Source organism: Rhopalosiphum maidis, chromosome 2 (assembly GCF_003676215.2).
Source record: "Rhopalosiphum maidis isolate BTI-1 chromosome 2, ASM367621v3, whole genome shotgun sequence".
NCBI classification, from domain to species: Eukaryota; Metazoa; Arthropoda; class Insecta; order Hemiptera; family Aphididae; genus Rhopalosiphum; species Rhopalosiphum maidis.
Window position 1 is genome coordinate 92,397,373 of NC_040878.1, and position 23,540 is coordinate 92,420,912.

General features: G+C 28.5%; 3 protein-coding genes across 3 annotated transcripts; 1 reads left to right on the forward strand and 2 right to left on the reverse strand.

The window, feature by feature from the left end:
* The first annotated feature begins 665 nt into the window (after nucleotides 1-665).
* Nucleotides 666-17,407, forward strand: LOC113552817. Its single transcript, XM_026955762.1, has 2 exons — nucleotides 666-1,253; nucleotides 17,296-17,407. The coding sequence occupies exons 1-2, from the start codon at nucleotides 957-959 to the stop codon at nucleotides 17,335-17,337; spliced, it is 339 nt and encodes a 112-aa protein (XP_026811563.1). The 5' UTR covers nucleotides 666-956; the 3' UTR covers nucleotides 17,338-17,407.
* On the reverse strand, nucleotides 1,725-5,323 carry LOC113552816. The gene is made up of 3 exons (XM_026955759.1): nucleotides 4,649-5,323; nucleotides 3,637-3,734; nucleotides 1,725-2,082 (listed from the first exon to the last, which is right to left on the reverse strand). Exons 1-3 carry the CDS (start codon nucleotides 4,884-4,886, stop codon nucleotides 1,918-1,920), a joined length of 501 nt encoding a protein of 166 aa, XP_026811560.1. The 5' UTR covers nucleotides 4,887-5,323; the 3' UTR covers nucleotides 1,725-1,917.
* Nucleotides 17,408-20,762: 3,355 nt separating the features above from the next.
* On the reverse strand, nucleotides 20,763-23,418 carry LOC113551714 (xaa-Pro aminopeptidase 3-like). Its single transcript, XM_026954126.1, has 8 exons — nucleotides 23,093-23,418; nucleotides 22,874-23,007; nucleotides 22,501-22,801; nucleotides 22,257-22,441; nucleotides 21,818-22,121; nucleotides 21,430-21,671; nucleotides 21,226-21,346; nucleotides 20,763-21,147 (listed from the first exon to the last, which is right to left on the reverse strand). Exons 1-8 carry the CDS (start codon nucleotides 23,133-23,135, stop codon nucleotides 20,981-20,983), a joined length of 1,497 nt encoding a protein of 498 aa, XP_026809927.1. The 5' UTR covers nucleotides 23,136-23,418; the 3' UTR covers nucleotides 20,763-20,980.
* Nucleotides 23,419-23,540: the final 122 nt, after the last annotated feature.

Consider the following 23,540-nt stretch of genomic DNA (forward strand, 5'->3'; position numbering starts at 1 on the left):
ATCGATAATAATAATAATTGTGGGTGTAAAAAACTCGCGCACGATTATGATATTATAATTTATATCATTATTATTGCTTTCATGATAATAATAATAATAATATTATTATTATTTATCGACAAATTACAATATATTTATTATATCGGCGTGGCGGCGCGCAAAACCGACACCGGTCGCGATCGTCAGCAGTTGATGACGCCGAGGGTATAGGAGTGACGGTCGACTGTACACACACGTACGTACTTACACCTATGCGCCATGCGTACATAATCACACACATGTATGATAAACATAATAAGTATTGTATAGGTTACCTAGGTATACCGTGTCCATGTATTACCTATGCGTGCGAGAAAATTTAGTTCAAGGAACGTACTCCGCGTGTGCTCGCAGGAAATCAAGGACTCGCGAGTTATAAATAATAAACCGACAACAACGAAAAAAACCGATGTTATATTATATTATATTATAATAATATTATATTGTATACATATCGTTATTCGGTATTGTTATTGTAAACACGCTCCACGGTGCGTATAAGCGTTGGTGCGCTTGTGCGGCGCGTGTCGTATTTAAGGTGCGTCCACACGAGAGCACGCACAAGCTGAGCATGTGTGCTCACCCTGTGCGAACACGAATGCTTGTGTGTGCTCTGTTTGGACGTTGCCTCGCACAACTTAATATTTGCGCATCAAATTCGCGTTCCAGATTTTTAGTTGTTGTTAGGCGAGCATAACGTTGACATTGTTCACAGAAAAATAGTTTAATTACTACTTAAATCATGTCTATTCAAGAAAATAATTTAATTTTGTTTGAACATGAGCGTAAACTTAAAAGTGCCGCGTTAATAATTTTACATTCTATTTAAAAAAAAACAAAAAAAAAAAACAAGTTGACAAAATAGAAGATGATGAATCACTCACTTGTATAGACAACGAGAAGCTAGACTCAATTTAATGGATCATTTACAATTCGATAAAACTATTGGACAATTTAAAAATTGTATTCGTATGGCGTCAGAGGACTTTGAATTTTTGCTGTGCAAAATTGGACCAAAAATTATGAAAAAAGACACTACTATGAGAAACGCAGTTTCAGTTGATAAAAGATTAGCAGTTACATTAAGATTCCTTGCTACAGGAGACTCTTATACTAGTCTTCAATATACGTTTTTGATATCAAAACAACTTATATCGCTCATAGTACCAGAAGTTTGTCAAGCATTTATAGAAGTTCTGAAGACATATGTTAAGGTAGTATAAAAATTAAAATAATTAGGTAATTCTAAATAAAAACACACAATAAGTATAGTGAAAAAGTATTTTAATTATATAATAATCAAAATTATATTATATTCTTTTATCAAACAGAGAAAAATAAAATTATTAAAATAAAAACATATTATAACTTTATAATATTGAATAAACAAAAAATCAGCAAAATGTATGAAAATCCTTTTCATAGTATTTTTAAAATAAAATAAAAAATAATGTTAACAAAGTGAGTTTGGCCGAGTTTCAGCACCGTTGTTATATGGTTCTGCTGTAATATGAGCTTGAGATATTGGCGAAAGAAACTCATGAAGTGGTTCATTTGGAGACAATGAAGTGGCGGACGTGTAATGATATGGAGATGCTACGGATGACAATGGAGAGCTTTGAGAAAATGTCGCAGATGGTGTTGAGTAGGTATGGAAGTTTGAATATTGAGGTTGTTGAACTATATTATGGCGATTATCCATGTCATATTTTCCCATGTCGGCTTCAAACAATATGTTATTAAAATAATGTTGGAAAATGGAACTTGTGTGTGGGGTATATTTGCGAAGTTTATTTTCAAGATGCTGCCCATAAACTGACCATTCATCAGGTGTAGTGAGAGTTGGATAAGGTCGTTTTAAAATTTCAATAGCTTCCTCTATGCATTTATCCGATATCTGTTTTTTTTTCTTTTATTTGGCGGTTGTACAAGAATAGAGAACGATTCTGAGTCAATTTCATGTGCTTGTTGAATTGACTCACATTCTGATAAGCTTTCGTTATCAACGTCAAGCATCATTTCTGACTCGTTTAAAACATCTTCCTAAAATAAAATATATTATATTAATACGCAGTCCAAGTTAAGATTTGAATTATTTATTATTATATATTATTTTATTTAAACAAATAAAAAGGATTATTTTATTGTAAGATATGATAACTTATTATTAATAACACTAAGATAATATTAGTATAAATATAATTAATATATTCGTATATACAATACAGTACATCGATGATCGATACCATTATTGGCATATCATAAGTATAGGTTCATATAAGATCAGTATAGGATCATAACTCATAACTCATATTACCTATAAGTTACCTATAGACCATATGAATAACTAACTAATATTAATAAATTATAACTTTAATATTTGTATACCATATAAGTATATTAGGTACTTTAGTAATTTGTTTCAGATTATTTTATACTATTACTAATATATTTTGACAAAATTAAAAATTTTTATAAATTTTGGCTTTATACAATTTTTTGAAATTGTCTATAGGTTTAAATTCAGTAAAACTACACTTAAATCAGTGTAAATAACTACATGTAAATATTTGCAAAAATAAAAATATAAGATAAAATTTATTGATTACGTTAGCCATAAAAGTATTTGAATATATATTTTTGTATATATATGCCTTCTTATCCCAGTGAATGGACTGATGTAGCAGATCAATTTGATAAGCAATGGAATTTTCTTCATTATTTAGGATCAATGGATGGGAAGCATATAATTTTGCAAAGCCCGATTAAAAGTGATACCGAATATTATAATTACAAATCTTTTTTTAGTATTGTTCTGTTCGCGCTTGTTGACGCGAATTATAATTTTATTTATGCAAACGTAGGTTGCCAAAGTAGGATTTCCGATGGTGGTGTATTCAAAAACTGCGATCTCTATAAAAAAATTGTAAATAATAGTTTAGATATACCACAAGCACTGCCGTTACCTCAAAGAAATATACACACACCATTTGTGTTTGTAGCTGACAAAGCATTTCCATTAACTGAAATAATAATGATACCTTTTTCTGGCACCCATTCTATGCAATCAAAAGAGCGAATTTTTAACTATCGTTTAAGCAGATGTAGAAGAGTAGTTGAAAATGTTTTTGGAATTTGTTCCTCAATTTTTTGTATTTTACGTAAACCGTTATTGTTGGAGTCAGAAAAAGCAGAAATTGTTGTGATGACTATTGTTTATTTACATAATTTTTTAAGAAAAAGTAGTTTTTCTCGAAACACTTATACTCCTTTAGGTTGTTTTGATAGTGAGGACGGCGGGCGTTTAATAGAAGGACATTGGAGACAAAATGACCAACCATTACAGCCCCTTAGAAATATTCCTCATAAATCTAAAATTACAGCATAAGAAATAAGAGACAAGTTTGCAACATATTTTATTGAAAACGGAGCATTACCTTGGCAAAATAACTACGCATAAATATAATGTTTATACATATTATTTGTGATTCAATATGTCATAATTTAGTAGGTATAAGTGTATAACTATTAATAATTTACGTATCTATAACTTATAAAAATATAAATTATTTGAACTTGTTAATTATTAGTACTCACGTTATCTGTATTAAGAGTTGGCCGAAAATCATCTCGGTCTAACAAAAACTGAAAAGCCTCAAAGGCAAACCACTTTGAAGTATAAACGTCTTTTCGTCCTAAATTATAAACAATTAATTAATATTTATACTTCTGTGTAAATTGTAAATTCAGAAAAAGTACGATTTCACATTATGAATATTTAAAATATATATCTACATATATATTAGTAAGTACAATGTATATTCGATGATCCAATTCTTATTACCTTATACGTTATTTTAAATTATAACTTTTGATAATTAATTAATAAAAATCATAAAACTTTGTTTTGTATAAATTATCTTATTTAGATCATTATGTCATCTGGTTTATATTATAATTAATATTAATATTTAACTAATAGTTTGTATTGCTTTTAATTTTATAAAATATAGGATAGTTGTTAACCACTTGTTTGTCATTAGTTATTTCTGTAAGTTATCTACAAGTCTTCAATGACAGCTCGACAATTTAATCTATTATTATTTATACTTCTTTCTGAGTTTGTTATTTTAAAATACGGAAATATTATTTGCGGCATAGCGCGGGGCAATCAAGAATTTATTAATATACAGTACAGGAATAAATCAATAAAACAAATCTATAAATATTGATACTAATTTGTGATGCAAATAGTACCTATTGTGTATGACACATTTTTGTGTTTTCAACTTAAAATGGAATTTTATTCTTCGTTAAAAATGCTAATTTAAATAATAATTAATAATAATTTCAATTGGTTTCAGCGTACACAAAACATCATAGTTATAATTTTATAAGGTCCCTGTACAGCAACTAAAGAGGAAAAAAAGCCTACTTATTTATCTCTCCTGCAGAAACCTATTATTATATTAAATTATATATTTTATTTAGTATTATTATTGATTATCACGCAAATATACTTATCTACTTATATACTAATGAAGTGTTTTAAATCAATAGAATTTTAAATTTTAATCATGCAATATTAACATAATATTATTTAACATACCTGTACCAGTCCCCATGGTCTTCTTCCCTTTTGCCTTTTCTCGGCGAAAAGATCTTAATAAGCTCAACGCTTGTTTTTTAATTTCTTCGGAACTTTTATTTAATTTTTCCGAAATTTTTTCCCACGCATCTTGTTTTTTTGTTTTTGAAAAATAAAATACATGTTTTGGGTTCCACAACACTTCTTCTTGTTGATACTCATGAATCAACTGAATGCATTTATCGTTGCACCACTTCATTAATTTACTTATTTTGTAAAAAAAATTTAATTAAAAAAACTAAGTTTAAGTAGTTAACACAGTAGCACGCATAAATGTTGCGCAGGTCAACTTTTTCCGTCCAAACGGAACAATGTGTCCGACAATTAAGTCTTTGAGCAATTAGAATTTACCGACGACAATTGGATCGCGTTCGCCGTGCGTCGCGAATATTCGCACGTGCTCAGAATATCGTCCAAACGATGTAAATTTGTGTGACGCACGGGGTGAGCAAACATGCTCAGCTTGTGCGTGCTCTCGTATGGACCCACCTGAGGAGCGCGCGCACCGGCCGTGTGAGTACAAGGGTTTCAGGGTTTGTTACAATATAATTTTTTATAAATACTATCACGAAAAAAACAGCAATATCCATTTAAACTTACAAAAACGTTTTTTTGTTAAAACCCAATGTAAAGAAAAATTTGTTAATAATAAATAAAATATATCACCGTATCGTCAAACCATCAAAAGTTAAAAAATTTAATTTTTTTAGTAGGTGATGTGACTAATCTTACTCAAAATCCTAAGCCTATAGATAATATTATTTTTATATTTTCATAAATAAACTGTTCCTTTAATGTTTATAAATTATAATAGTATAGATATACTTAAATTAAAACATACCTATGTTTGAAATTTATTAAACAAAAACTATATTTATTAGTAAGCTTGGTCGTTTGACTTTAAATCTCGATTTCTCTTTTTATCTTCATCGAGCAATATAAATACCTATATCATATTTAATAGAAACTTATTTTTAGAAATAGGTCAAATAACTACCATAAAACCAAACAAAAAATGTATGAATGGAATTTATATCTCTCTACTGTCATCCCCTGAAAATATGCTACAGATATTTATTGGCTATTTTTATCGTCATACAACTGGTGCACATTCAAATAAAATACAATATTATTGATATTTAATATATTATTTTTATATAATGTCAGTACAAAACACAATATCGCATATTTATAGAATACCTATAATCAGTATATTACATTTTATTATAATAACAATAAGTACAATACAATCGACGGGAGAGGAAATTGGATGATGTCCAACAGTGAACATTGTAGATTTGTTTATCAAATTATTAATTTTTTTCAATTTTAAATATTATATATATTAGATATACCGGTATTTTTAATAGAAATGGTAGTTTCAATTTTAGATTTCATATTCTTTAACTGTTTAATTTATTTTCGATTTTTAGTACCTACCGGTTTTGATTTCTATACCGATATCATTTTCATTAATAATTTTTCAAAAGTAATTTTGAAACCAGTCCTAAGCTCCAAGCTTTCACTAATTTTTATTATCGTTATATTGGTTTAGAGCACGAAATGTGAGACATTTATATTCATTGGCCTGGAGGTAATCCTCAGCTGAGACGCACGTGATCGACAAACTAATGAACCATAAAAAGTTTTAATGCAGTACATATCGAATATTTGTGTACAAAATATATTAGGTAATAAATTAATAAATAAGTATTCACCAGTTGCTCCAATTTACTTTTAGAATATAATATATTACAATACTCCACAGCTATGTTAATCCATTTCGGGTGGTTAAAGATCTTAAGTATATTGGTTTTACATTAGATATAATTCTTAGTCGAAAATATCAATCAAATGTCTACAAATATCGTAAAGAAAACTAACTATGTTAGTCAAATACCCAAAGTAGCAATTAATTATTATGAATGTCTTGAACTCGGAGTACGGTGTTGTACAACACCTGTCTTCTTTGTCACTGTTACGTCTTGTAAGCTGCGACGGTATGATGCGGGGGCCGGGGGACTTATCGACTATCGTGATTCGTGAACTAACTTAATATTTTAGACGATACTACATAATTATTCAAACGTTACTAAAAAACATTAAAACCTAGTCCGAATATTTGACTGACCACGATTTGTCGTACTTTAATATTTTTAACGAAAATTATTAAAACATGATTTTTCTAACTATTATTTTTTTTATATAAGCACCGTAAAGTGGTAGGTACAAATTGTATGATAAACAAGTAAATCGTGTACAGTTTTAACTGCATCAATAATTGTAAAAGGAATAGTCAACATTAATTCGATTACTTATTATTTATTACGATTCAGATGAAATATTGTTTTTGTTAATTCATCACAATTAAGTATATTTTTAGACAACGCCGGTGACAAAAGAGACAAAAGTATTTCTAAATGCTTAATTATATGATCATGAATATTAAATTTCATACCATTCAACTATTATAGGTAACTATAAAAAATCGATACTCGATACATTTACTATAGGCTCTATTAATGTCATGTTCAAAATATAATTTTAATTTTTAAAGTATGATATAAGTAAATATTATTTTGATTTACAGTAATTTTATAAAATGTCAGAACATAAATTACAAAACATTACATATTATTTAATTATTTTTATGACATCACGGATACTTTTTTGGTTAAAATGATACAATTTATCATTTTTAGTTTTTATTCAATTTAATAGGTGACTGTTGTATTTAAATCGCTAGTGTACTCGTAGGTATATATTATTCGATAGTTTATATAACTGCTTGTATACAAACACAGAGCTAAATACATATGGTACACAACACTTTAATATAATTTTTTTAAACTATTCAATAATGTACAACTTTTCTAATTTATCAAGAATTTCTTACTAAAAAATAATAAATCAACGACTAAAATATTAGGTACATTTATTTAATGCAAACTTATTAAAAACAAAATTATGATAATTGCTTGTAAAATTTAGTTCGAAAGTTCGTAATTTGAAACAATTTTAAATATTGTTTATACTTAAATATGTAACATTTTAAGACTAGTGAAAATTTTTTTAAAAAACAGTATACAGTTAATAGGTAATATGATATATTTTTTTAATTTTGTAAGTAAATCGTTCAATTAAAAAAAACATATTTTTAGAAATATTAATAGGTACTTATTTATTGAAAATATAATGATCATTAAAAAAAAGGAGTGTTACCTAATTAATCTCTACTGTTTACTGATAATATAAAATTGTAAAATGGATAATCTAGAAGTTTGTATTATTGCAACGATCAAATATCAGGTTAAATAGAAGTATCAAATATGATGTCTTAAGACGTCTAGGAAGTACTGCATAGGTAAATTTTTTTTTCCAATCGGATTTATCGCGTGACATTTGATCGACGAACGGTAACTCACCGGTATAACATTTTGATATCAATGTATTGAATATTTACTATTACACTATAACACTTCCATCGTCTTTATCTCCTCGTAAATGACTTATTTTTTTAATGTCCATTTCGGAAAAATGATTTTTTACAAGAGAACTACAATTAGGATTTTAATTACTTAGTTCCACAAATAATATAGTTAAGTTTATAGTTAGGCGAATTTGAATGTTCAGGAAGTCGTTGAGCAAATACATGTAGGCATGTGTACGAAGAAGAACGCGATAGAACAAACTGTATATATATTCAAAACACTAAAAAAATACATCCTCCGTTGACCATCACCAATTCGCTGTTGTACCGCACTATAGGTCTGCAAGATTGGTAAATCCTGTGTACCTTACCCAATTAAACTATCCCTCAAGCGATATATTCGTCATTGGTCAAATCTCACTTTCGATGCCTCCTCTGCGCTTCCAACCAACCTGCATTGATGGTTTTGTGTACTCGTAGTACTTTTTTGTAAGGTATAAGACGTGTAATAGGACCAGAGTTAAATAAATCATTTTTCGTCCGTTTTAAAACGGTACCCCAACTGCCCAAACCCTAAACTGTTTTTATCACTTTTGTCGAGTGTACGCGTTGACACGGATCAATCCGGACAGACCGAGACTGTGTGCACTCCCGCACATCGCTCTTAACAGACCTGCACGACATAAACGTATTCGACTCGACGCGCGAAGAAACACCGACAAATACCATACATAGACTGGTTGTTATAATATTATATTATGATGGCATGACGGTCGAATGTCAACGACTGTCGCGGGACCGCAGACTTACCGCGGGCGACGTGATGGAATACGATCGCAATACCGTCTGCGCGGACAGTAAACGCGGTCTTGGCGTCTCTGTACTGTAGACGCGCGGACGTACGACGTTTTCACCTCGCATACGCGGCCGGCGCAAAACCACATAATATTATTTTAATATTGTAAGACATCGCGATTACGAATAATATATAGGTAATCCATTTACTGTTATTGCGGTTGTCGTGCTGTGTGCAATGTCGTGCTGTGTGCAGTGTCGTGACGGTCCCAAAAGTGCAGCACCTATGCTGCGTGTAGTATGCGTTTAAACGATGTATCGTTACTGCCCGGCACACCTGCAGCAGCGGACCGGCGGCGGCGCGCGCGACACGTGCAAAACGGAACGACGGCGGACGCGAGCTTACAACACAATATACCTGGGCGAGCGCGCGTGCTGCACGTAACGCGACAGAAACCAGACTTGAGCGAATACGCGCAGACACACAGGTTTTTGTGGTGGCGGCGGTCGCGGGTCATCGAGGAGAGAAAAAAAACGCACACAATATTACACGCGCGCGCGCGTACACACACGTACATGATATATAACATAATATGTGTGTGTGTGTGTGAATAAAAACAAAATATTTAATAATAATAAATACGTAAAACGTGTATCGAGCGCGACCGCAGAACTTCCACCACCAAATCAAGTCATCCGTCTCGTACACGTAATAGTAAATTATTATACTAATAACATTATATATTGTTGTAAACGCGCTTGCTAATGTGTATAATATGTGTATTATATTATACGATAGAGGTACGTACCGCCTATCTGCGGCTGATCGCGTCAAAATGCAGGTCGTCGTCGTCGTCGTCGTCGTCCGAGGGGAAAATGCGCGCCCGCGACTCGAAGGTATTACGACCGGTTTACTACGCGAAACGCTACGATTGGGATTTGAGATGTTTCTCGCGCGTTTTCGTTAGGTTTGTTTTTCACTGTATACGCCACATCGGAATATAATATTATATTATTTTATCGTGTATAATATCTCCTGTACGGCGTAGATGTTATAATGTAAAAAAACCAACGAGTCGTATTACCGCGGCGAACGCACACAACACGACCGTTTTTTTTTTTCGTATAGTGTTGTTTTATATTAAAATTATTGCGTAGGTGGATACCTACGTCTTGTCTTTATATGCGTTCCACGGCAAAATATAAAATATTAATGTCGAGTAACATAATATATTACACTATTATCAGTGGCGGCTCGTGGGTTTTTAATGAAGTAGTGCACATCCAAAAAAAATATAACCAATATAATATATATATATATATTATAAATTGTATTAAATAATATTGTTTACAAATTTTAGTTATTTACAAATTACTTTTTCTTTTGCTTATACCTATTTTTACAAGTGTCAAGTACCTATAATAATAGTAAATACATAATAATAATAATAGTAATAATACATTTTCAGGTAAAAAACTATGACAAAGTAGATACAAATTATTATATTTCAGGTACATATTTATATGTTAAATCGATTCTCCTCTCTTTTTTTTCTGCAAATCTGTTTATTACTTCTTCGTTGAAGTTTGGAATGTTGTTGATCATCCGTTTTTCGATCGATAACATAGCTAGTGCTGTAAGTCGATCTTCTGTCATTGAATTTCTCAAAAATGTTTTAATACGTTTCAATGTAGAAAACGACCTTTCGGCTTCAGCTGTAGTCATTGGAATAGTTGAAATTATTTTTAAAAGTTTGTAGCTTTCAGAAAATATATGTATTAAATTATTTTCAATTATAAATTTCAATAAATGAACTGATGAATTGATATCACGGAAATCGGTTCTTTTGTAGAACAGTTGTAGTTCAGTTTTAAGTTTAGTAACATCCAAAAAAGGATATGCTTCAATTGTTTTATTAAAATGGTCACCTGGGAAGTTATTTTCGTACATAAGAAATTTGGTAGATAAAAATAGGTGCGAAGCATTTAAGTGGTTTTTATAATCAAACCGTTCTTTAACGTTGACAATAAAAATGTCACATACTTCTTTTGCAGCGATTTTTCTTGTTTCAATAGTATCATCATGTTTTCGTTTTTTCGTTGGATGATTTTGAGAAGTTTCAAAGATGTTATCAATATTCTGTCTTTCTTTTAATATATTTTCTTCGAACCGAAAAATTGCCTTTGAAAGTTCTACAGGATCCATAGTTGGTTTTTGTAGTTGATTATATAAAATATCAACATGAGGCATTAAAGAATGAAACACTCTTAACCAAAATATAAATCTATCGTCAATTAACATCCGATGCAAAGCTCCAGCTTGATTAATTGCTATGGTTTGATTGAATGTTGATTCAATTTCTTTCATACATTCAATTAACGACTCAAGATTCTCATACACAGTATTTACTATTCGACTTTTAAAATTCCATCTAGTATTAGATGATCGAGGAACTCTGTGTTTAACAATTTTATCTAAAACCGTAACCCGCTGCGGACTGTTGGAAAAAAAATTGGTTATATCAGTTAGGTTTGAAAAAAAAATTCTTATCTCACGATTTTGTGAAGTTGCTTGAATTAAAATTAAATTAAGCTGATGAGCATAACAATGTATGAAATGTGCATTTTTATAACTATTGTTTATTATTTTTTGTACACCATTGAGACGTCCACTCATCACGTTTGCGCCGTCGTAACTCTGACAAATCAACATATCTGGTGACTCTAGGACTTTTTCCAAATTAAATATTATACATTCAGACAACGATTTCGCATCGTGTCCAGTAGGATTGAAAAATCCCCAAAATCTTTCTACTGGTGTTCCATCCGATAGTAAATATCTAAATATTATTGACAATTGAAACTGAGCAGATACGTCAGTTGTTTCGTCAGCCATTACAGAAATATATTCTGCTTGTTTTATTTCATTTTTAATTCTTTGTTGACATACAGCTAAACAACATTCTAGTAAATCATTTTGGATTGATTTGGATAAACCTTTAAATACCGAAGAGTTCTCAATATGACATTTTAGTACCGAATCTAACTCTGAACTAAAGTTTATAAGACCTCGAAATACGCCGGGATTCTCTGAATTTGATTTTTCATCGTGACCTCGGAGTGCAAGCTCAAATGCTCCACAAAATTTAATACAATTTATGATTTTATTCAATATATAACGATTATGACTTATTTTTTCATTGTATTGTTTGATATTCAACCGATATGCACTAGAAAGTTGTTGTCTTATGTCTTGTTTCCCTAATAGTTTTAAATTTAATTGAGAATTTATGTGTGTCATTGATTTTTCGTGTGTTTTGATTTTAGAAGTTAAATGAATTAAATCGTTTATTCCATTCTTTACCCAAGCGGCATCATTAGATTTTTGACCAAAAAGTAGACAGGGAAAACAATACAAACGATTTGTTTCTGAACAACCACAAATCCAGTCATTAGTTTTATATATATCATTTTTAAATTGTCTTACATAATCTCTCGTTTTACATTTAGTAATTTGTTTAATATTTAAATCTGGAGTAGGCCTACCTTTATTTTTTATTTCCATCTTTTTCTCCAACGAGATTGATGAAAAATTACATTGCAGTATTAATTGCTGTACTGAGTTCATTTTAAAAATTGAAAACAAATACACGAGTAATAATATATTAATATACGTTAATGTCGGTCGTCGATAATAAACAGAAACACGATGGTCACGATTAATAATGTTTTGAATTTCCGATAATGATCGACTAGCTAATATTATCAGCTGATAATCGAAATAATATAATAAATTAATGAGAGTAAAAATAAACTATAATAACATAATAATGCCGATGCCGACGCTCAGCGACGCGGCGACGTCGAAAATAATTCGCTGAAAATAATTTAATTGGTTATGTGCACACAAACAAATGTGCACACCAACTCCATTACAACGCGGGCTGCGTGTATCGACTTGCTTCAATTTTTACACTGTACAAATGTGCACAATGATTGTGTGCACAACTGCACTACTATAATAATACACGCCGATACCGTTCCGTCGCGGACAGCCATTTAGCAGTCGAAATAACCCAATCCAAATATTAAACATAAATACATAATATTATAATATTATTATTTTCATAATACTCTGAATTTATATTTTTATATTTTGAAAATAATTCTTATTACATTACAGGTACTTAGTTGTATTATTATGATTTGTTTTCAATTTTTCTTGAGTTTAGGTAGGTAGTGCACGTGCACTTGTGCACATACACACGAGCCGCCACTGACTATTATTATAATAATATTATATACGAATATACCGGACCGACCGACGACAACGGAAACGAAAACATGCGGTTGTACGCTGCTTATGTATAATTTGTATTGATCTCGGCGCTTTATATAGAAATTAGAAATACCGTAATGTGAACAAGGACTGTAGAAAAAACTAAAGCTACCTATATAATAATACGATAAACAAAAACAATAAAAACAGTATTTTATTTATAGAAAACACAATGATTTTATTATCTCTGTATTCTTTAATTGTTTACGTAACGAGTAAATCACAGATAAGTATTTTGGTCGATTTTTAATTTTTTGATTATAAATATTTGGATGTATAGGTAATTCACACACTTTTTGCGTAAGAAATTTCAAGTAAGAAAATCATTTTTTTTAATTTTTAAATTGTATTTACTATTTACTATATAAAAAATTAGGGCTTGTGTATAATGTTAAATTATTTTTAAAAATAAAAAAGTGATACCCAATATGTATTTACTATTTTATATAGTCTAAAAAACAGTAAGATAAATAGAATATACATCAACATTTTAATATTTAATGAAACAGCCCTCTACTCTAATAGACTTATAATTAAGTATAAAATATTAGCACCTCACAACCCCTATATTTAATCTCTAATCGTGCTAATCATAGGCGCGTGCAGACATTTGTGGCAGGGTGGGCTAAGTCAATAAATATTTAGAAACCTGAACCCTGATGGAAGAAACAGTTAAAATGTTACATACTTTAATTTACCTACTCATAATCACCCACTATTTAAGGCATAAATCATTCATATGATTAAAAACAGATACATATTTTTTTTAATTAAATAAGAAATATTGTAATTGCCAACACAATTTAATACAATTTCGCAATATGACATAATATGTTATCATTTTTATTTTTAAAGACATTTAATTTATTATTATTTATTATCATTGTGTATCAGTTATTTTTCACCTACCTATTTAATGCTTTATGATTTTTGTTAAATCAAAAATCGTTATGTTTATAACACGTATTACTATGTATAAAAATTTCGGTACGGCTCGCAGGGTGTGCCATGGCCCTGTGCGCACGCTTATGGTGCTAATATGAAATAAACTATGCCTTTTACATGTTATACATATATACTATATAGATTATAGAGAGTGTAAAACGCTAAAATAAATTAAATTTACCTACATCGACTACATCAAATAAAACAGTGTTATTAATTCAATAATCGAAATAATATATTACGATAAAGTAATGAATTTCGCGCGTGAAAAATAAATATGTAGCCAACCCATATATTATAGTTTTTAATAAACACCCACGCAAATTTCTATATAATTTTAGTTCGAGCAAAAGCTTAAAACATTTACACCTAAGTAATCTAATATCTAAAATTTGAAATGAAAATAAAAAACATTTTAATTGAAAATAAAATTATAATTATATATTTCAGCTCTACCATAGACTCGGATATCGTATAGACAGTATCATTATATTATAGATTTATAAAAAAATGTTTAAGCTTTAATTATTAGCTCAAAAACACACATTGTAACGCAATTAGTCAAATCAAAAAAGTAATATTATTAAATAATCTAGGTAATGTATATCATATTATATATGTTTAATAATTAATGCCAACTAAAATGTTATGAACTAAGTTTTAACTATTCAGGCTTATGAATGAATTTAAAATATGTACCTATACTTCCTACCTACTACAAAAATTAATAACTAATATATGTGCTATAGCCTATGCCCTGCTATTTAGGATATCCATTTATACATAATATTATCTTATATTGTATATGTACATAATATGATACATACCTAAACCTTTCTTATAACGTAAACGGATAAATGCACGATAACAGATGATTCTATATTTCTATATAAAAATATACAATGTATGTAGAGTATTTTTATAGTGACATTTTAAAATTTTAAAATAGTTTGTAATGAATAATATTTATTTTAAATATTATTTTTTTATTATTTATTACTTATTAATAACTATTAATATAATTTTAACATTACCTAACTAATTTACAAACATTTTCGATTTTTTGATTTTTGATTTTTTTAGTAAAATAAATTAAAAAAAGTATATATACTAGAAATAAAAATCTACAAATTACCTATACATTTGTATAGTTAAATAAATAAAATCGTTTACTTTTAATATCTATGAGTGTGTCTTTGTGTCATTCACACCTCAACAAATCAAATGGAACTAAAATTGTAAACTCGATAATTTTTATTCCACACATCCTTGTTAATGTAGCAATGCAAATTAAAATGTTATATTGTAATGTATAAAATATAACGATAATAGGTATTCAGAAAATTGTTTACCTGAATTTAATAATAAATAATACTTTAAACTGGTTTGGTGTATGATGTAATAAAATATCGTTAAAATCTTTTTTATTAAATAACTTTCCAATCGTCAGTGATATACAACATTATTTTCAAATTCACAAATATTGAAATATTCAATACTGCAGATAAGTGCCAATTATGTTAAATATAGGTATAAACATAAGCATCTGTTTTTTTTTTTTTTTTTAATTGTAATTTTTCAATAAACAAACATGCTTCCAAGTTTTATTACGCCGTCAAAAATATATGTGCGCGGAATATTATAAATATTAACAATATATACTCACTATACTCACTATATATATAATATATATATACAGTATATATGTATGCAGAAAACGTATAGATAAGAGTCAAAGAGATGCTAAAGCGTATAATGTATTTTTATTCTAAAAAAAAACAATATCCAAAGATAGTAAAATATACTAACATTTATTCAAACTTTTATTAAAACAAATGTATAAAAATCTTTAAAATATATTGCAAATATAATACATTCTAGTAATTATTTATGATTTGAAGTGGACGTCCATGTAAAAGATAAGCTAAGAGTCTACAGGCACGTAAATAGGTGCTTATTTTGGGGGAGGGCGATCGCTCCTATCGCTCCCCCTGAATTACGCGCCTGAGAGACTAAGACACCAAAAGTATTACGAAATATAACAAAATATTGTTAGATTTTGTATAAAGGAAATATAGAATAAAAACATAGTATTACAGGCGTGGATCTAGAAATTAAAGATGAAAAAAATTCCAAGTACCAAAAAAAATGCCGATAAAAATGTATTAACATGGAGAAGTATTTCGTGTATAAAATATTATTATTATTTTTTTAATGCTTAGATAGAAATAGGCTTTTATTAGAATATTATTATATGAAGTAGGCAGTAACTTTAAAATTAATAATATGTTACACTATATTGTTACGGATGTATAAAATGATAATGTGTATCAAAACCACATCTTATACAGTTTTAAAAGCAACAAATTAAAAGCAAGTTTTTATTAATATATTTTTAAAAAGCTCCTTCTTTAATAGCTGCCTTGGGACCCGAGACCCTTAAGTTCGGTACTATATGTTTATAGTTTATACGTACGTATTTTTATATATCTGTGCATAGTTCATAATGATTTCCAACAAAATTTATAGTGTAGCATAAATCAGCCGAAGACGCTCTATACAATAAGATGCAGTTACTGCCTTATTCGTTGCATACGTCGATTTTTACATCGTTCTTAGGTACGTCTAATCTTTGGGCTAAGGGAGGCTTCAGCCTCCATAACCTTTAACCACCCCCTTGTATCCGCGCCTGTTAGTCATGAAAAATAAATAAAGAACTATCAACTAAATATAATGATTAACTGAAACAAAACAATTGTAAATTATACACAAAAAGTAAAAAAAGCTATCTTTTCATAACTCATACGCGCGAATATGTGGGAAGACGGAGTGTTATAAAATAAAAAAGTGTGTCCCACCAGAATTTAATATTTTTCATACTTAACATTTCTGCAGTCAAACATAAATGTTTATAATATACCTATTCTTGAATAGTTACTCACATTTTTTTTCTCGGTCGTATATTTTTGTGTGTATATTGTGTATCCAAAGGAATTTATCATATTCATTATGGACAACATACAACTACTATCTACTGAGCTGTGTCTACCCATATAAATATATTATGTATTAAATTGATGTATGTCTAATTTGTTACAGGTAGTTGCATCGCATATGTATGAGTATATTGGTATAGAATAGACTTACGTCTAAAAATGAATTGACGTACACAACAGATGATATTTCAAATTTAAACTGGACCAATTAATCAAAATTGTAATAATATAATTTTTTTACTAGCAAGGTTGAGAATATTTTGTCATTGGAATAGTTTCAATTTTTAACTATGAGAAACGTTTTCTATCTTATACTTCGAAAATTCATAAGAAACAATATTAATAAGGTATAACTCCTGCTGTTTACCCCATAGTTGTATACTCATTGTACAAATTATATTATTCAAGGATGTACAATTACCTTGTATTTGATTTAAACGTAAAATATGTTCATAAAAAATATGCGACATTGGCACAGTGTTCTATGCTACTTATTGACCAAATGGAATGTTATTTTCTTAATGGGTTTTACATAGGTCCCTGAATGATATTTATGTTTTGCTATAAATCTCATTAAATCAATGAGTGAAGTGAATTTTAAATACCTACTAAATAAATATTAAAAACGCATTCCTTGCTTCGTAACTAAACAATTATTACTCATTTATCTTTAAACTGACAAAGTAAATACTTAACGGTAACACTTATTTAAATTGTAAATTAAAAGATATATTTTACTTGACATAAATAAGAATAAAACTCGTATAATATAAAAAAAATAAATACGTCATATAAAATACCTGGTTCCTAAATAAAAATATTAATCACCCTGAGATGTATTCCATAATGAATATAACCATGAATAGCTTTAATATTTTGAAGATCGAATAAAATATATAATATATTAGTTGATGATTACCATTCAATATGAAACGATAACTATGGAGATACGACATACGAAAATAATATTATTTTGTATATTTTATTTTTATTCAAAACAAGAACGGGCTTGCACCAGTTGCACCCAAGTAAGTATAAATGTACGATACATATGACATAAAGTGATAAAGCAACATTTGCTAGCTTATAAGAATAAATATTTACAACTGAATTTAATAATTGCTAATTTCATTAATCTATATTAATCTTTATTGTCTTAATATTCATCATTACATCAAACGATGTTTAATACAATATGGCCAAAAAAAGTTCATAACGCAAACAAAAAACATTTGTTATTATTACGGAATAAATAATTAATATAACCAATCGATGGCACCAGTGGGCTAAGAATTCATTATTAAACTAAAAATCATTTTATAGAAAATATTTCTAATGTTATTGCTTGTTAACAAAAAAAAAAACACTGTGCGGTGATTAAGATTTAGAGTCAAATCGTTTTAAGATGGCGCTACGCTCAAATTTGTTGTTTCCATCTAACAAATATGTAGGTAACATAGCAAGTTTACGTTCAGCAGTTCATGTTTAGCTTCATTACCTTTACCTAGTTCAAAAATTAGTGTCTGCATATTGTATGTTAATTTTTAGCAAGTTTAACGTGTGTAAAAAAAGGATAGGTAATTTAAAAATACTCATCACTCGCTTTATTATAATTAATAATACCTATTTTAAATACCATTTATAATCTTTATACAGCAAAGTTTCATAATATTTTGAAATTGACACTAATAATTATTTAAGAACATAATAATAACTGAAAATTAATCTACTTGAACAATTTACCTGGTTGCGTTATAATTTAATTTAAGCCAATCACCAAACATAGATACCCAAGTACAATCTTGTACCTATTTTTCTATGTCTTTTTAATAAGGCTTAAGACAAACTCGACAAATATGTAGTCATGCAGATATCCCTACTTTGATAGGCTGACTTTTTGTGGTCTTTTTTTTGAAGTATAAGATTTTTGATGGTGATATCATTACTTTTTGCTTCAGCATAGAGGGCGTTGTATTTATTCTGTCTAAAGATACTGCTGTAATGTTGTAATACTGAAGGGAGTATATCTGTCTAGAATTTTTTATTGTGTTAATAAAAAAAAAGAAACGCGAAATTGTAAAACTAATGAATCAACGTACGCCGACCTTTTTTAGATGTATACCTACTGGAGGTATATTCTAAACGGCGATTGAAATTTCCTCTTACCTTGATACAAGTGTTCACTTATTATTTTTATTTGCCATATAGTAAATTATTATTATTTTTTTTACTATTATTTCAAGCATTTAGAGCTGTGTTAATAATAAAAATGTAAATTTTAAAACTCTCCCATATAGAAACGGCTTCCTATTATGAGTTCTAATTTTTACATTATCCTATGCTATTCAAACTTAATTGATGTTTCAAATTTGTAAGTATATTTTAATAAACCATTGTATTCAAAATAATTTTTTGAGTACATCTAAATTTGCTCAACAATTTTAAATATTTAATTAAATTTAGTATTTTAGTTTATTTTCTTAAACACATTTAATTTTTTGATATTTTCTCTAAAAAAATGTATTATAATTGTATTTAAAATTACTTCTTTAAGTGCGATGTTCATTTTTCTATCTATGTAGTATCCAGCAGAGACACATAGTAATCTTTACTTTAGAAACTGTTTTCAAGCAAATAACACGGAAAATCAAGAATAATATGACAAATGACTTTTTGCAATTCTAAATTGATTATAACTCCAATAATTTTAAGTGAATCCATATAAAATATAATATAATATTATAAATTGCTTCATAGATTAGATTATACATTTCTGAAAAATATATTATATATGTATCAAACAAAGAATCTATAAAAGTCACAATGCAAGAATTACAATAATTTATATTATTATTTAATAATTTTAGGTTTCACCGTATTAATATATTATCATCAAATTAGTTTTTGTACAGGATGTAATTGTTCATTTCAATATACATCAAAATCTATTTAATAATAAATGAAGTGCATTAAATATATTCATCATATTCACATTAGCACCTTAAAACTTGTACTTGCTTTATAAAATTGTTATTCTTATTATGTATCCTATATCAAATATTAGCTATTAAATATATTTAATTTACAACTGTACTATGGACCTACCAAAATATAATTATTTGTTTATACTTAATAAATAAATATTTATAACTTAACAACAAAGCAGCAACATACTTGGACAGCTTTTGATCTTTGTATGTTAAATACTGCAAAGTATATGGTTATCATTATGCTGCATAAAAACCATTTAACATATATACAATTCACAAGTATAATGAAATACATTTTAAAATAACTGAATATATACATTTTTTTTATCTTTGAATAGTTATTTATATTTTACATATTTGTGTTATGATGTGTTAGATAAAATATTAAGTAATATTTAGTAATTGACTATGATAAAGTGAAATTTTAAATGGTAAATCTAATAAAAATAATAATAAATAATATCTGAAGAAAACTGAACTGTTTAAAATATTTTTATTTTTCACAATAAAAATCTTAAACACAAGTAAATAATTTTTACACTTGTTGTATTTAACAGTTGTACAAATACATGTATTATCTATGATTAACAAGTACAACAAAATGTAAACACAATAAACATTAATACATTATACATAATATTATTTTCAACAGGGCACAGCCAACATTTACTTTAAAAATTCGTTCATAATTGTCATTAAATAAGTAGTAAAAAAAAAAAATAAAAGGACTTAAATATAATAAGGTATAACAACAACATAATATAAGCAACTAAAAATAATCAAACTCAACTTTAATCACTAGAGTTGCTTAGACATAATTTTTTCAATATCTACTATTTCTTTAGGGCAATCTTTACTTAACACCTCAATACTATTTTCAGTAATCAACACGTCATCTTCTATTCGTATACCCAATCCAAGGAATTCTTCATGAACTCTTACATTATTTTTACTTACATAAACACCTACAATAAATAATCGTAAACAGTTAAGTTAAACACTTTATGGAAGGTTTAAGAAAATATTAGAATATCAGAACTCACCTGGTTCCACTGTGATTATAAAACCCGGTTCTGTCTTAACACTTTTTTTTACTGTACCAATATCATGTACGTCCATTCCCAAATAATGACTAACATGATGAGGACACAATGCACGAGCCAACTAAAAATACCAATAATCTATTTTATTCCTGTATTTTACATTTTGTTGAAATAAAATAATTTATATCATTTTTAAATACTTACCATATTTAACTCTGAAGGATCAACATTTTTTTTAAATACATGGGCTGCTGCCAAGGCTTTTCCTAATTTAAAACACATGGCTTCATACAATGTATCTAATGATGGATGTTCTTGACACATGTCAATCAATTCTTTTTGAACACATAGAGTAGCTTCATATAAAGTCTTTTGAGCGTCAGAAAACCATCCATTTGCTGGCCATGTCCGAGATATATCACTAGAGTATCCATGATATTCACAGCCTAATTAATCAAATATGGTTAATTAATGTTAATACCGTTAAAATTTAAATAAATTAACTATGGATATTAAAATTATAACTGTAACATAAACATTAAACATTATATGGTACATAATAAATTGTACATGAATATTAATTTAATCTTACCAGCATCTACAAGAATTAAATCTCCATCCTTAATTTTTTGTTTATTATCAATGTAATGCAAGGTATTAGCATTATTTCCAGTAGCAACCACTGGAGGATAAGCAAGATATTCAGCTCCACCCATTCGACATTCATAGTCTAATCTAGCATAGAGTTCATGTTCTGTAGACCCTGGTTTTGTTGACATCATTGCTTTGATAAACGCTTTAGAAGCTATTTGACAACTTTGTCGCATTAAACTTTGTTCGGCTAATGACTTATACAAGCGTAATTTGTGACAATGATCAACCAAACTATCATCCAACTGTAAAAAAAAATATTATGAAGTATAAAATTCAAAACACCCCATAGTTTGAACAAATAAATAATATTTAATTAAATAACAGAAAATAATAATAAAAGATAATGATCAGTTGTCAATTACCTAAGATAAACTCACATAAATTGAATTTTCTGCAGCAGCATTATTAACAGTCCTATCAACAATACTTTGTACTTTTTGTTTTTGATTGTACCATAGAACAGAATTATTATGACCTTTAAGTTCAGACATTATGAATTCTGAAAGCTGTGGTAATGTTTTGCCATCATCAACACCAAAAATTGATGGTGCACACTCAGCTTCTGCAAACAAAATATTCTAAACAGTTACATGAACTGTTAAGTATATTGCAATCACCTACTTGTACTAGGTCCATTCCACAATTCAGACTGAGGATCATAAGGCTTAAGGAATAGAGTTGATGTAAAGTTATCAACAGAATTACCACACAAAACCAAAGCACAGTCAGTTTCTTGGCATCCACTAAAATATAAAAAATCCGTATTTTGTCTAAACGGATATGGAATATGGTCAGACATATATTGCCTAACAGCTGACGGTATAACAATTACATGGTAAACATCTTTTCTTGTACTCAATACAGATTCTATTAACTTGCGCCTTCTAATTATAAATTCTTCTTTTTGTATACCGGGGACAAGCTGAAATATATAATTTATTTAAACTATATTTTATTAGGTTCATTTTACACAGTGGTTTCTTTAAATACTCACTTCACCCTTCATCACTAAATGGGGATGAGATTCGTCCGTGGGTTGACCACAAATCAACGGTGTTTTCACTATATTTTTTATACTCATCTGGTGTATACATCTACTACTATTTGACCAAAATTCTGTTAATTTCCCTGCATCAAAATGTCAAACACATTAAGTCCATAACATTTAATGAAAGCGATTTATAGAAAAAAAAAATCTATTAAATTATCTCACCTGCATAATTACTCAAACACAATAATCGGGTACGAGGATACATTTTTATTAAATTTAATAAATACAATACAATATTAAAAACCGCTTAGAATTGACAAATTCAGACATTCAGTAAAAATTTTGTAAGAAATTCTTTTAAAAAAATCATATTGGCAGGTAATAGTGTATCCAAACCAGCGAAAATATTATCGTAGAACACTGAAGTATTTTTTATCAACGGTTACCGTTTTGACCACCTTATGATTTTACAATTTGTTATAAATAACAAAAATATGCTTCTTATATTATACTGGGCAGTAAAATAATACATATTCAAACATTTCAAACTAAATACTCAATAAACAATTAACAATCCAATTCTTGAATGTGAATCAATAATTTTTTTTAAATTTATAAAATTAACCTTTTATCATAAATTATTTATCTTTACCTTTATCCTACCCACGGT